The 13470-nt window shown below is 37.1% G+C and overlaps 1 protein-coding gene across 2 annotated transcripts in view; it reads left to right on the top strand.

Annotated features, from left to right (window-relative positions):
* Window positions 1–13470, top strand: part of CDH13 (cadherin 13) — a 518767-nt gene that overhangs the window by 445979 nt on the left and 59318 nt on the right. For both annotated transcript variants that reach the window (XM_009945345.2, XM_075433867.1), the window contains exons 9-10: window positions 6895–7077; window positions 8051–8304. In XM_009945345.2, the coding sequence (XP_009943647.1) occupies window positions 6895–7077; window positions 8051–8304 (437 nt within the window). The remainder of the gene's footprint in view (window positions 1–6894; window positions 7078–8050; window positions 8305–13470) is intronic.

The raw sequence follows: 13470 nt of genomic DNA, 5'->3' as shown, positions 1-13470 counted from the left end.
AGCAGCAGAAAGGAAAGTTCTTTAAATTCATTTGTGACTTGTGTGAGGATCATACTCTGTAGATCTTCCAATGTTTTCTAAGATTTATGAAGTCCGCAAGAGGGATAGAAGGACTCTTCGCATTGCCACTCCAGCAACTTTACAGGCAATTCTTGCAGCTGCCAGCAGGTCATCCATCCATCCATCCATCCATCCATCCATCCATCCATCCATCCATCCATCCATCCATCCATCCATCCATCCATCCATCTCTCTTATTTTTGCATTCTGTCCCTGCCCTGCTCAATCATGAATCTTAATACCTAAAGAGTTTTTAAAGTGATCCCACTGAATCCCAGAGAGAGCTTGGTTTCATTACAGTGGGAAACTGCTCACAAGGGGCTTGTATCTGGAGCGTGGGGAATCAGCCGGATTAATACTTTCTTGTTTGTTTGTTTATTGCATTACTAGTACTTCTTAGCAATACTTTTCCAAGCAGACTGATGAGCAGCAAAACAAGATAGTCATGTTGAAACCTGCCCTTTTTTTTTGGTCTTTCATGATTAATGTCAGTAATATTAAGCATCTTTATGTTTTTCAATAAAAAGGCACAAATTGATAGAGCCTGCAGAAATTGCAGCCGTGTTGTAGAGAGCAGAATTTAATCTTTGGCCTTCAATTTAGCTCATTAATCTTTTGCATTTGTTGCTGCTATTGCAGGCTGCAGCATATAGTGGACAAAAATATTCATACAGTCTTTCATTATTGATCAGTACTTTTATTTTGTAAAGTAACTGGCGTGTGCCTTGAAAGATGACAAGGCTTTTACGGTACATAGCCTGTGAAATTCATTCAAAAGTAAAAAGTGAAAATGGATACAAAATGATTATGGTCAATTTCATATATTCAGAAAGATTTTTTCTAAGCTACAATTGAATTTTTTCTGTAATTTCACTAGGGAGATGGAAGAATATTATGTACTTAGAAAAAATATAGAATAAGCTGAAAGAAACACTTTAAGAAATAATATAGTGCCTATGAGCCAGCATTATGGCAGTAAGACAATGACAACTGCCAAGGACTGTTTAGGTGACTCAAAGCTTTAATTTGTGTTTTGCATCTATTTAACACTGTCAAATCCTTGTCATACTATGATAATGCTTTATATTTACACAATGTCTTTCATCCAAATGGCTTCCAGAGTGCTTCATATGTTGCTTTGTGTACAGCTTACATCAACACAATCCATTACGTTAATATAGCTATCTCTATGGTGAAATACAGCAGCTATTTGTGTCCATATAGTAAAGGCTATGCACTGTTTTAAGAGAAAAAATAGCTTCAAAAATCTGTAGAACAGATTAAGGAGAATGTAATACCAAGTTACAATTTGCCCTGACCACAAAATTGGCAATTAAATTGCTCATGTGGAGAGCTCAGTATAAACTGAAGTTCGTCAGGCCCTGTTTTTCAGCCTGCCATGGGGTCCTGATAGCAGAGCAGCACATTTGGTCATTGTGCTGAGATATAAGGTGGCTGAAGAATCATCAGTATCTCTTTGTTTGATGCACAAATGTTATGCTAAATATTTCCACCTAGTATTTCACTTGCCTAATTTGTGATGTCTGATGAACTTCGAGTGCCAGACTACTTGGTTTATTGTTAGCTGTCAAGCTGGGCTTTGTGTCCCAGGAAATTCCACTAGAAATGTCCATCATTGACATTTATGAGATTCTCTTTCCTGGTTGCTTGAGAATGCAAGCATGTGATCACTGAAAATCCATTTGTCCTTGGAGATATTCCAGAGCTATGTTTTCTTAACAAAGAAAGATTTGCCATTCAGATGCATATATACTGAATGACAGCGTGCAAAGTAAAAGATACAGACAAAGAGCAAGCAGCTTACAAGAGATTGTATAGCGTGTCTTCATATTTTCAAGAAAGTAGATGGACAGAATATGGTTGCAAAAGCAGTGGACTTCAGTGGAGGAGGACAAACACAATAATACAATTTCCCTGGGGAATTTCTAATAGAGACATGTGAATTAATACATCCCATTATTTCTCATCTTTCATCATATATAGATGGGGAAACAAACACAAGATAGTAGCACAGTATACTTTCAACTGGAATGTTGTCCTGATAAATGCAAACTGACACGCAGTTTTAATTTGTTTGTTCTTGACTGGGAATCACAGCATGCAGAATCTTAATGAGCCATAGGGTAGCGATCACCAACCCCAGACACGTTTTATCTTGCATTGTGTTTGCTGCTTGTGGCAGGCCTTTAATTTGGGTATATTGGTACCCCACTCTGAGACAGTTTTTCAGTGGCTTTGTAAAGGTATTAAGGTTATTACTGCATGCTCATGCTGTTGCTGGACAGTAGACATTGAAGTGATTCTGATGCAGCTGAGTGAATTTGTTCCTCTGTGCTCTGAGAAGCCAGTAAATAAAACCTCACTTACCACAGAAGCTTTAAATAAGGCTGTTCGATAAGAATCCTGTTTTCACAGAGGTTAGGTACCATTTCCAGTTTTGTTTGGGGCTGACTTGGGGTTAATGTCAGGATTCTCAGTTGATAACATTTTGGAAAGTGATCCTTCCATCTGTCTGCCCCATGGCAGAAATCTGGCAAGATCGGTTTTTCTTGAGACCCTCTGGAGCCATTTTGCTGTTTGGTGAGAGCTGTCACTGTAGTGTCCAACCAGTTCGCCTCAGAGCTCAGCGTAGAGGAGGATTTGGCTCAGTATTGTATTATATCCTGGCTCCACCAGGGAACAGCTACTGAAATTAGCTGTTGGTTCAGTTTGTTTCCCCACTTGACTTCTCCCTTTAGCTAGCCTTTGATACAGGCCTAGTTGTTCTTAGTAGATGCCTGCCTTCTTGAATTTCCTATACTCGGTAAGAGAAAATTCCTGCCAGCTTAGAATCAGAATTTTTCATTTTATCTTCTCAAGCTCTGCCCATAGTTTGGAGCAGGTTTCCAAGATACAGAGGAGGAGGAGTACAATTTGACTGCGGAACTGAAATGTCTCTGTTGCTCAGAGCTGTTCTGGGTGCTGTTACATAGGCTGTGTTCTAACACAGTTGTTTTGAAAGTAACTCATCTCCTTGCAATCCCTTTACTGACTCCTTTGTTGTAAAAAATACAAACTGCTTGTCTTCACTCTCAGAGACCTCCATTCCTAGTGGAACCATGTGGGTGATCTCTCAAAAGAATGGCCAGTGGTCAATATCTGCTTCCCATCAGCCTGTCATGACAGCAAACATTGCTCACTCATTACCTTTTCAAGCCTATTTGTGCTTCCTCACAAGCTACGCTCACACTCAAGGAGGAACTCTTCATCTACATGCATCACTATTTCCTTCATGTCTTTCAGTTCCCCATTAAAAGTCTCATTTGTCTACAAAAATCTGATGATTAATGGTAGACTGCTGGCCACTGTTGACTCGTTTCCTTCTAAGTTGCTGTCAGTCTGTTGTCTGTCTTTCTGTATTTTTTCATAAGTTTTAGGTGCAGAAAAAGGGAAATCAGGTCTTTTTTTTTTCATATGTTTGTGAAACTCAAAATATGACAGAATGACTGGAATTTCTAGGCTGTATGCATGAAAAATACGGTAAATGACAATATGGCGTATCAGTCCACAGAGCAAGTTAACTTTACGTATTCAAATGCTCAGTTGTAGTAAATGAACAGAACTGCTTCCAGTTCTGAAATGCAACTCTAGCCCAGGGTGTTTGCCTTCTAAGTTATTTTTTTTAACAGAAATCCAGATGATAGCAGTTTAAATAAAGTACTGAACTCATCTATTTTACTCTTAATTCATAGTGGCACTTAGGGGATGTGCAGATATTTAAAAAGAGTAAAATCAATTAACTTGTGATCCAATTATTTGCATTAGCCACTATGGGGTTTTATTTTGGAGCACTGGATAGACTCTCCCATTTCAGCACTGTGCTTTGAGTATGTGAACTTATCATTTTGAAATAATGAACCTGTGGTTATATTTTCTCTGTTCACAAAAGTAAGTCCTATTTTTGTCCTTTCATAATTTTTAAATTCCCTTCTTTACTTTTGTTTTTGAAAGGGACTCATTATGAATATAACAGATTTTTCTAAATACTAGGAAGTTGTTCTTTATATAAAGGTGACTGAACAGGCAGAAGAGTTCACCTTCTAGATAATATACATTATACTTTTCTGGGCCTCTCTATTTCATAACAGATATTTGCCTTTTGCAATTACAAACCTGTGATTTACTACACTTTTCATGTTAGAAATTTAGAGGAGACCCATGTGACAGCTTTTGTGATTTGATCATTCTACTTTTTCATTGATCTTGAACAGATTTTAGTCTAATGTTCCAGACAGCTTCAAACACCCTCTGTATTTATATGATCGTTTCTAAAATGCCAAGAATGCTAGGGGTGAGTGTACCACTGTGCTTGGATTTATTTGGCTTGGCACAGCTTTTGCCTGTAGACGTTGTCATTTCCTTGATCTGCAGGTGTCAGAAGCTCTGCAGTTTTATGCCCCCAGCAAGTCTACGTGCCCTTTCTGCACTACTGACTCACTGCAATTGGAGCTACCGAGAGCCCTTCCTAAATAAGAAGAAAATAGGAATGCAGAAGAAAGCCAACCCCAGCTGAGATATCCTTGAATCAGATAACCTTAACTGACATTCAATATTTTTTGAACTAGCTGGCACATCATGGCAACCTTTTTCATCGTAGTCTGGCACTGGTGGAGTAAGCAGAATAAATTTGTCTCACTGGCTTCACAATTATGTATCTAAATAACATAGCCAAATCTTTAAATATTTTACCCTAACAGGTCTTACTGATCTAAGGTGATCCAGGGAGTGTTGAACACCTAATTGAATCATACTAGTGGATTAAGGATAAGATTTTTCAGAAGGATCAATATGAATTAGGAGCAGATGCCCAGTCAAAGTTAAGGGTTAGATTCTATAGGATTAGGTTCCTTGAGATCTAGTCACCTTTTTACGTAGCTACGTAGGAGCTGTTTGGTACACTTGTTGGGAAAAATTCTGACCCTTATGGTTCTGATGACTCATTTTATACATGGTCAAGCTGAGACTATATGAAATAATACAAAAATATCAATCAGGCTAACAGTTTATTTTCAATTAGAGTAAGAGGTGTCCAAGTGTGCTTTCCGGTGACAGCATTTTGCTGAGCAGGAAGGAATACAGTCTTGCTATCACTCCTCTATTATTTCCAAGATTCTTAATAGAGCATTTCTTTTCATTTGTTTCAAAGGAAGCAAAAATATTGTTATATTGTCATTTAGAGTTAATTAAACTGCAAATGAGCTTAATGATCTGTCTGAAACAAAGCTCAATCACAACCTGTTACATATTAACTATCAAAATCAAAACAATCTTTAAATTCTTTGTTAAATATACCAAAGAAGATAGAATAGCCAATTGTTAATGTCATCCTTTTATAAAATCAGTTTTGAGGATGGAAAGCTTGAACTGAATGCATACACTCAAATTATGCAGCCAAGCTGAGGAAGGGTTTGGAAACACAAGTCAAATCTATTGGAAGGAATTAAACAAAAAGATAACTGAACACATGAAAAGACACAGCTGTCTCCTCTGTGTTTTACTATGAGGAAATCATTTTACCCACTATTTGTCCAGATTGTGAAATTTATATATTAATAAAATACCATTTTCTGGATTCAGTATTCTCACAAAATCTTCTGTAGTGTTATGACTTCATGTGATCTGTGAGTCAGAGCAAAAGACATTTAGTTGATTCAGGTCTAGAAGGCACCTGGGTGAATTTTGCCCTTGAGTGATACATTGTCACTGACAATGTAGCTTTTAAGCAGCGCACGTAGGGCAAAGCCTGTTTGTGTCATTAAAATTTGTAATTTTGGGCTTTTGAAGGCTTAATCCCTAGAAATGCTAAGATTTCCTAATGATCTGTAATGGTACTGCTGACATTCAGCACTTCTCAGGATTAAGTATGTTATCATTCTGGTTTATCCACCTATAAAGCAGGTATTATCTTATCACTCTTATATACAGTGCTTTTAGCGTGTCAGCCTCAAGTACTTGAAAGGTGGGGAGTATTATTAAGCTTGACCCTTACAAGCTTTTCCAATCGTTGGCTTAATATTTTTCCTACATAAATAAGGATGAAGTTATACAGTGTCTGGATAGTAAACTAGAATTTTCGCATAGGGCTTGGCTAGCTGAACAGTACAGCAGTGCAACAAACTTCACAAGGTCATAAAAAATTCTTCCACTGAAAAAACAAAGTAACACTGATTTTTAATCATGCAGACAAAGTGGTAGCAGGAGGTCCAATTATTTCTGAGTCTCTTAGAGCAACCCCTCCAAAAAAACGGTATGGGACCACTTCTTGTGAAAAATGTTTTATGTATTGATAACGGTATAGTGAAATAGTAGTATGGGTGGGATAATGAAAATAAATCTGAAATGCAAAACTGTAAATAATAGTACATTTGAGGGCAAGAATGGCCTATATGTCAGCTTCCTTTTCTGCTTAGCTAGGAGTATAGTTCCCTTTCTGATAGCATATCCACGTATGCAACACTCTATATATTTCCAGGATTCACTTTTCCAGTAATAGGAGATTATCTGTCCTCTTGTGGTCAGATTCTTCCAAAGCTTGATTCCTTTTGCATTGCTGCTTGTCTGCCATCTGTTAAATGGAGAGCAGCTGTGATGTGCTACCTTATATTTCATGAGTGAGAATGTATTATTCAGAGACTATAACATCCAGTTTCAGTCAAGGATTATATCTTTCTCCTCTTGTGGTAAATAATTAATGTTGGCTTGGGTATTTCATATGTGTGTGTATGATCATTAATTGAAAATAGTAACAATTTCCTCTATGTTTTTTTTTTCTAGTTTCAAGCCACAGTAAAGGAGGGAGTCACAGGTGTAATAGTAAACTTAACTGTTGGTGACCAAGATGACCCAGCAACCGGAGCATGGAGAGCTGTCTACACTATTATTAATGGAAATCCAGGGCAGAGTTTTGAAATCCATACCAATCCCCAGACTAACGAGGGAATGCTCTCTGTTGTCAAAGTAAGAACAATTTGCTGGTTTACTGTATTATTACTGTAAGGTCCACCCACTGGATTTACTGCATAAGAGAAGGCACAGCAAGGATAAGTTACTCAAAAACATGTAGTTGGCTACCAGCCCTTGTCCAGACAACGTGTATAACCCCTTCTTCTGTCACAGTAACCTTACTACTTTAGTCATAAGGACTTGCCAGTTGCTATCTATGTTGCCATCGTGCTTAAGTAACAGTTTTGCAGTGAGCATAACTTTTAATAGCGAGACTTTACAACAAGGTTTTGTTTGTGACTGAGGGTACAATTAGAATTCAAGGGCAAAATTTTGCTCTCGGAGAACGCAGGTGCAAATACCAGGGAAGTAAGGGACATGGCTTCAGACAGAACTGGAGAGCTGTCTTTTGTCCCACATTTTGAAAATGTAATGAAAAAAATTATTGTCTGTCTTTGTATAAAGATAATCCTATATCTCGCACTTTAAAAAAGAACAAAAATAGCCCTGGTTGCTGCCTGTACCAGAATTTTCTCTGACTTCATAAGAGGCTTTTCAATTCTTACACAAATGGCGTGTGTTTCCATGGTGGTGCTTTTGATTTCAAGGTAGGATTTGAGAAAATAGCCTTATGTTACTTATCATAAGTAGCCACTAAGTACGACCGATTTATCTGCTAAATGCATATTATAAATAACCATGTATATATGAGAATTAAATTATATGTATGAGGTATGGCAAAAAGTATATGCTCTTGGTTAGAAGGACAGCTCCATCTTTCATCAGGTCCATTGAGTTCATTATCTTGAAGGTACTTTATAACTACACATATGTCTAATGCTAAACTCTGACCAAGTAGCAGATGCGATGAATGCTGTTGCCTCTTCTGGCTAATTCTATCTCCTGAGAGTTTGCAGTGGGGTACAAGGAAAAACTGTTAAGTACTGTCTTTGCACCTTGCACTCTGATTTGATGATATGTTTTACAGCCTTTAGACTATGAGATTTCGGCGTTTCACACACTGCTGATCAAAGTAGAAAATGAAGACCCGCTGATCCCAGACATAGCCTATGGCCCCAGTTCTACAGCAACAGTTCAGATCACTGTTGAGGATGTGAATGAAGGCCCAGTTTTCCACCCAAACCCAATGACAGTGACAAAACAAGAAAACATCCCTATTGGTAGTGTCGTGTTAACGGTAAATGCCACTGATCCAGATACTTTGCAACATCAGACTATCAGGTGAGTGCAGTACCCTCTAATTTTCATCCATCAGAAAGTGAGTATGTCTTTTGTGCCTGAGAATTTGCCTGCCAGTGCAGAATTAATTTAAAGTTGTTTGGGCTCTACATAATAAGAAGTGGCGTTTTTTTTTTTCCCCTGCAATGAAGAGATTCAGTATGATGAAAACAAAGAACTGCATTAGATGGGGCAGTACTTTTCCAGGCTATGAGATTACTGCTGTAGAACAGTCGAGTGCCATGAGCAATAGACATAGGTTTCAATAGTGTTTCAAAATTACTTTTAACCTGCTTGTTTATTCCTTTTCCTTCCTGAGAGCCAGAGAAAATGTGTATAGAAGTAATTTATCTGTTTTACATATGATTTAAGTCAAGTTATGATAATTTATAATGTCCCTCAGTGAAATAATGACCGTCCATCCGCGTTCAAGGGCTGAGAAAAATTTTCTGAGTGAAACGCTGAAGCTACAGTAACCTGACTTGGCCTTACCCAGATAGATGAAAGTAAATCATCATTTCTGTGCTATGATAATATAATCCCACACATGTGCCAAATTGCAAGGAGCAAACCTAGGTATTAAGTGGTGCAATCATCTTATATTTTGATCCACCTGGTCTGGCCTTTTGTTTTTAGGTTTGCTGAAAAATGAAAGATCAACCGCTTTCTTCTGTAGTACTAAATTGACTTTCCAGAAAGCTTTTCTCAGCATTTGAGAATTGCAGGTTAGGCACTACAATTAAAATCTACATCTGTGTTTAATTCTTCATTCTTACTTGTGAGTCTAATTTCCCCTTGATAGCAATGTATAGAAATGGGCAAAAATGTCTTTGTGAGAATGACTTCAAAGCTTTTCCTGAACAACGTGCACTGCCAATCTATACCGTAGACATAGATTTCTCTGCTATCAGAGGGTTATTTAGCAGTGATTGTGCACTCCTTAAAGAAGGTTTGACATATGTACTCTTCTACAAAAAAAGAAATCTACTGGTCTTGAAGATGTTCTCTGTCAGTAACAAATGTTGGTAACCATGCCATTGCAAAGGACTGCACTGACAGCTGTGGATTCAAATGATGAGAAGGTGAATTTAAGCGGGTGAGTGTGCTCATCTCTAAGGAAGGAGGAAAAATGCAAGGCAGATAATTAAAAGTTTCAGTTCTCTGCATCACCTCAAAAATACCTAGTTAATGGAGTATAAATATTTCCGTTTTTCTCTAGCAAAAATCCCTTTGAGTTCTGCCATTGAGATGTGAGTTTATCTAAAGGATGAATCTCAGCATGTGTCTTTCGCGTTGTTTTATAATTGTATTTGTTTATAGAATGAGTTTTTATTCTTAATTTTACTTTTTGTTCCACAACTCCCATATTTCATTTACTGTGGTCACACAAATTGTTGTCTATGGATGGAAAACCTGTGGAATTACTATTGCTTGTCAGATACAGCAATATGACCCTCTGCAGCTTTACTCAGAACCTGTCTTGTGTAGGGAAAAGACATTTATTCCCTTTGGGATTGGGACTAAGTTTAAGAAACATAGTTATTTGAGTTCTCCATAACTTTATGTATTTTCATGGGGGATAAGAAAAGTTGAATTAATTAATGTAAGAGTCGATTCTGTGATGCTAAAAGAGAAAAGCCAAGAAAATATAAGGATTTGGTTGTCAAAACCGGCAATCCAGAAACTATCTGAATTTTTCCCCTTGACCTACTGATTTTGCTGAGTTTCTCCTCGCTACGTTGACACTGAAATTATAGACCATATCCATGAAAACTCTTAAGTTAGCTTTAATATTATGTGTAACCAGTGAAGTAACATAAATACTTTTTGCAGTCCATCACAACTCACAGCTGGCTGCAAAGAACTCTCAAATCTTTACTATAACTTGCTCATAATCTAAACAGAGTTTTCCCAGAAGTTTTACCATATTTGCATGGCCAAAACTTGAAAGGTTTTTAGCCAAAAGCAAGATTTTTCTTTTCTTACCCTGCATGTGCAGAAAAGAAGAGCAGAAATAAGCTAGACTGGGTTGGGAATGAAGCATGATGATAGATAGAAACTATGTAAAAGGACGTGGTTGTATAAAAAGAAAATAATGCAAATGTAATGGAAATTGGGAAATGGTGGAATGATTCAGGAAAGGCTAATTTGACTACCTGTATGTCCTTTTGCTAAAATAACAGGAAAGCATAAAATAGCATTTTTAAAAGAAGCTTTTAACACTGACAGGTATTATTGAAACACATAGCTACTAGCAATCAAAAAGGAAGACTGTAGTATATGATAACAGTGTCCGCAATTAAGGAGAGTATAAAATTGGATGGATAAAGGCCAAAGCTAGTCTGGGTCTGGCCGAAATGTTTTCTCGTAAGTTCCTACAGGCAGGTGTGTGTTTAGGGTTTGGGCCTAGGTCCAGGACTTTTATAGAGACTGCATACCTAACTGCGTGGTTCTCAGACTATGCTGCTATAAAGTATATCGTCGGAGTCCTTACTATGATTATACTGGTAAAATAAAGGCCAAGCAGGCTCAATACATACATTTAAATGAGGTAGTACACTAAATATCAATGACCACCAGCAAGCAATGTTTTCTGTGTGCAAGAAGCAATGAATACCAGATTTGTATTGGGTGTGCTGTGTGAACAACGTACATCACCCCCAACAAAGTATATATCTGTTAAAAATGTGCAGACGGATACAAACAAAAGAACAACAGAGAACCGGTAATGTTGCTTTTTTTTTATTTTCAGCCTATAACAACTGAGAGATGTCTAACTGCAGGGATATTTTTAGTTAGTTTTCTGTATAAAACTTGTAGGAGAGGCTGATGCTTGTTTGTAATCAGGAAATTTGGTTACTCCACTAGATATAACATCATAAATGCATTTTAAGAACCATGAATAGTGTATAGAAACCAGTTGTACCGTTGTCCACATCTAGATTGGATTTATTCTTTGAACATTGAGTATCTGAATCACATTCAAATTACTTACCTCTTTGAAAAACGTGCCTTTCTTTGTAAAAATTCCTAAAGACAGTTGTACTTTTGGAACAATTTTCTTTCTTATTTTTCAGCTTGAAGTGTTTTTGCAGACTGAGAAAGAATTTAATTTAAAAGCTCAAACAAGCTGGTAAAAATGTATTACACTGAAAAAAATGACTCCGAATATTTGTAAGACTCAGAAGCACGTACCTTGAGCTCTAGCTATTTGTCTGCACATGATTAGCAGTGAACTTTCATCGTGTCAGCTCTTCTCTGCTCTACTGACGTTAACATTTCAAAGAAACTCAAGGTAGAGGTAGAAACATCATCCTGAAAAGAAGAACCACATACTTATATTGACCAGCTAAATAATGTAGGCATCAAGTTTAATCTTGTTCTGAATTATATCTGTTCAAAACGAGGTTGACACTGACTTTTACTACTACACCCAGATCTATGATTTCCTGTGAGAAGTCTGCAATGGGTATAGTGAGCTTTGGACTGTGGATGTTGTAGCAAGGAAGAAGCAGGTGGAAGCAGTTATTTTTCCTGAACACATACCTTTGGGCGGAAAATAATGTTTGTTCCTCTGTGATCACTCCCAGAAAGAAGAGGAACCTGCTCAGGCTGGATCACATTTCTTAGATTCATTAACCTATTTTTTTTTTTAAGTATTTAATTCCCTCTATGGTTTCCAATTTTTTAGAATTAAAAAATGAAAGAAATCCACCAGGCCCCATTTTAATTATAACCCAACAATTTATTAATAGAACAGTAATGAAGTTTCTGAAGTTTGATTTCTTAATCAGGGATCATTGTTATTTTTGTGCCAGATTTAGGAGTTTAATTTTGGGTGCTTCTTCCCAACCTCTGAAATTTTAATCAGAAGTTTCAAGTGTACATGTCAATGAGAAGTTAAAGGCCAAATTTAATAACATTTTCTACCTTGGGAAATTAAAAGAAGAACCTCACTCTCTGAAATCCATTATTAACACTAGATCTTAATTAAACACAGTTAAGATCCTCAATATTTGTCTGTGTGAGGAGATTGGTTTCAGTATTTTTCTTTTTTTTGGATTCAACAAGTCCAGGATGTTCAATAGTTACACTCTTAACTACGTGTAAATAAGTTGTTTACTGCAGTGTATTAGTAATTTTTAATTAAAGCAGTGTTGTTCTCTGGTTTCATGGCTTATTATGGCAATATATTTTTATTGCCTACTGTGGTCTTGGATTTTAAATTATTTATGTAAATATAGTATTGTGGTATTTATTCTCAGTAAGCAAAGTGACTCAATGTTTCAGAAGTATCTTCACAAGGAAAGTTTATTATAGCTGTAAAGTATATCTAATTCATTAAGTAGAATTAAAATGCAGTATCTGAAGCTGGAGAACTTAGAAACAGAACCCAAACTGCAAGGAGTTTCATGGGAATATGAAAGACTGCCAAAAATATCTGAAGCAGTATATGTAAATAAGATAGGTATTTATGTGTGTGTAATTTTTTTATCTGCCCCTGAATCCAGCTGAGCCCACGTAGTATGAGTGGCTTCTGGAAGCACAGGTGCATTGTCTTATTGGTGAAGTCTCAGGTGTAGACATTTGAAAGCCAATTTTTTGCTTGGAAGTTGACATCCTTTTATTTGATTCTGGTCTCCTTATATTGTTACATCATTAATTTAGTGGAATTGCACAAATATGAAACCACTCAATCTCCATTTGTTTGAGATTAACCATTTCAGATTAGAATAGCCTGTGATGGATCCAGCTTTCCAGCTGCCTGTTCACCCGCAGCCTGGACATTCGACTGCTACGGCACTGCCATTGGGCGGGCTGTGTGTTTGATAGCTCTGCTAGTTTGGAAACAGGAGCAAAGTCACATTAATTATTGTCATCATTTCCAAATAACAGCTGCTGGAGTATCTGAAAGTTGGATAGACCATTTCTCTTTACATAAAGCGCATTCTTCCGTACTGCAAACTAAGTGTATATATTAATGAGGCTTCATCCTTGAACATCATACCATGGGGATAATAAGGCTGAACCTAACAGACACTGAAATAAAAGTGATCGTGTTTGTTTATTTGCTATTTCACCAAGAGCCAAAAAGCCTTTTTCACATCTCTTGCCAGGATTTTTTCAGAGATCCTGAACCCCCTCGGAACAAGCATGAGGCTTCCAATC

Source organism: Opisthocomus hoazin, chromosome 12 (assembly GCF_030867145.1).
Source record: "Opisthocomus hoazin isolate bOpiHoa1 chromosome 12, bOpiHoa1.hap1, whole genome shotgun sequence".
NCBI classification, from domain to species: Eukaryota; Metazoa; Chordata; class Aves; order Opisthocomiformes; family Opisthocomidae; genus Opisthocomus; species Opisthocomus hoazin.
The sequence above is the reverse complement of the archived record's forward strand: the minus strand, read 5'-3'. Positions and strand labels throughout refer to the sequence as shown.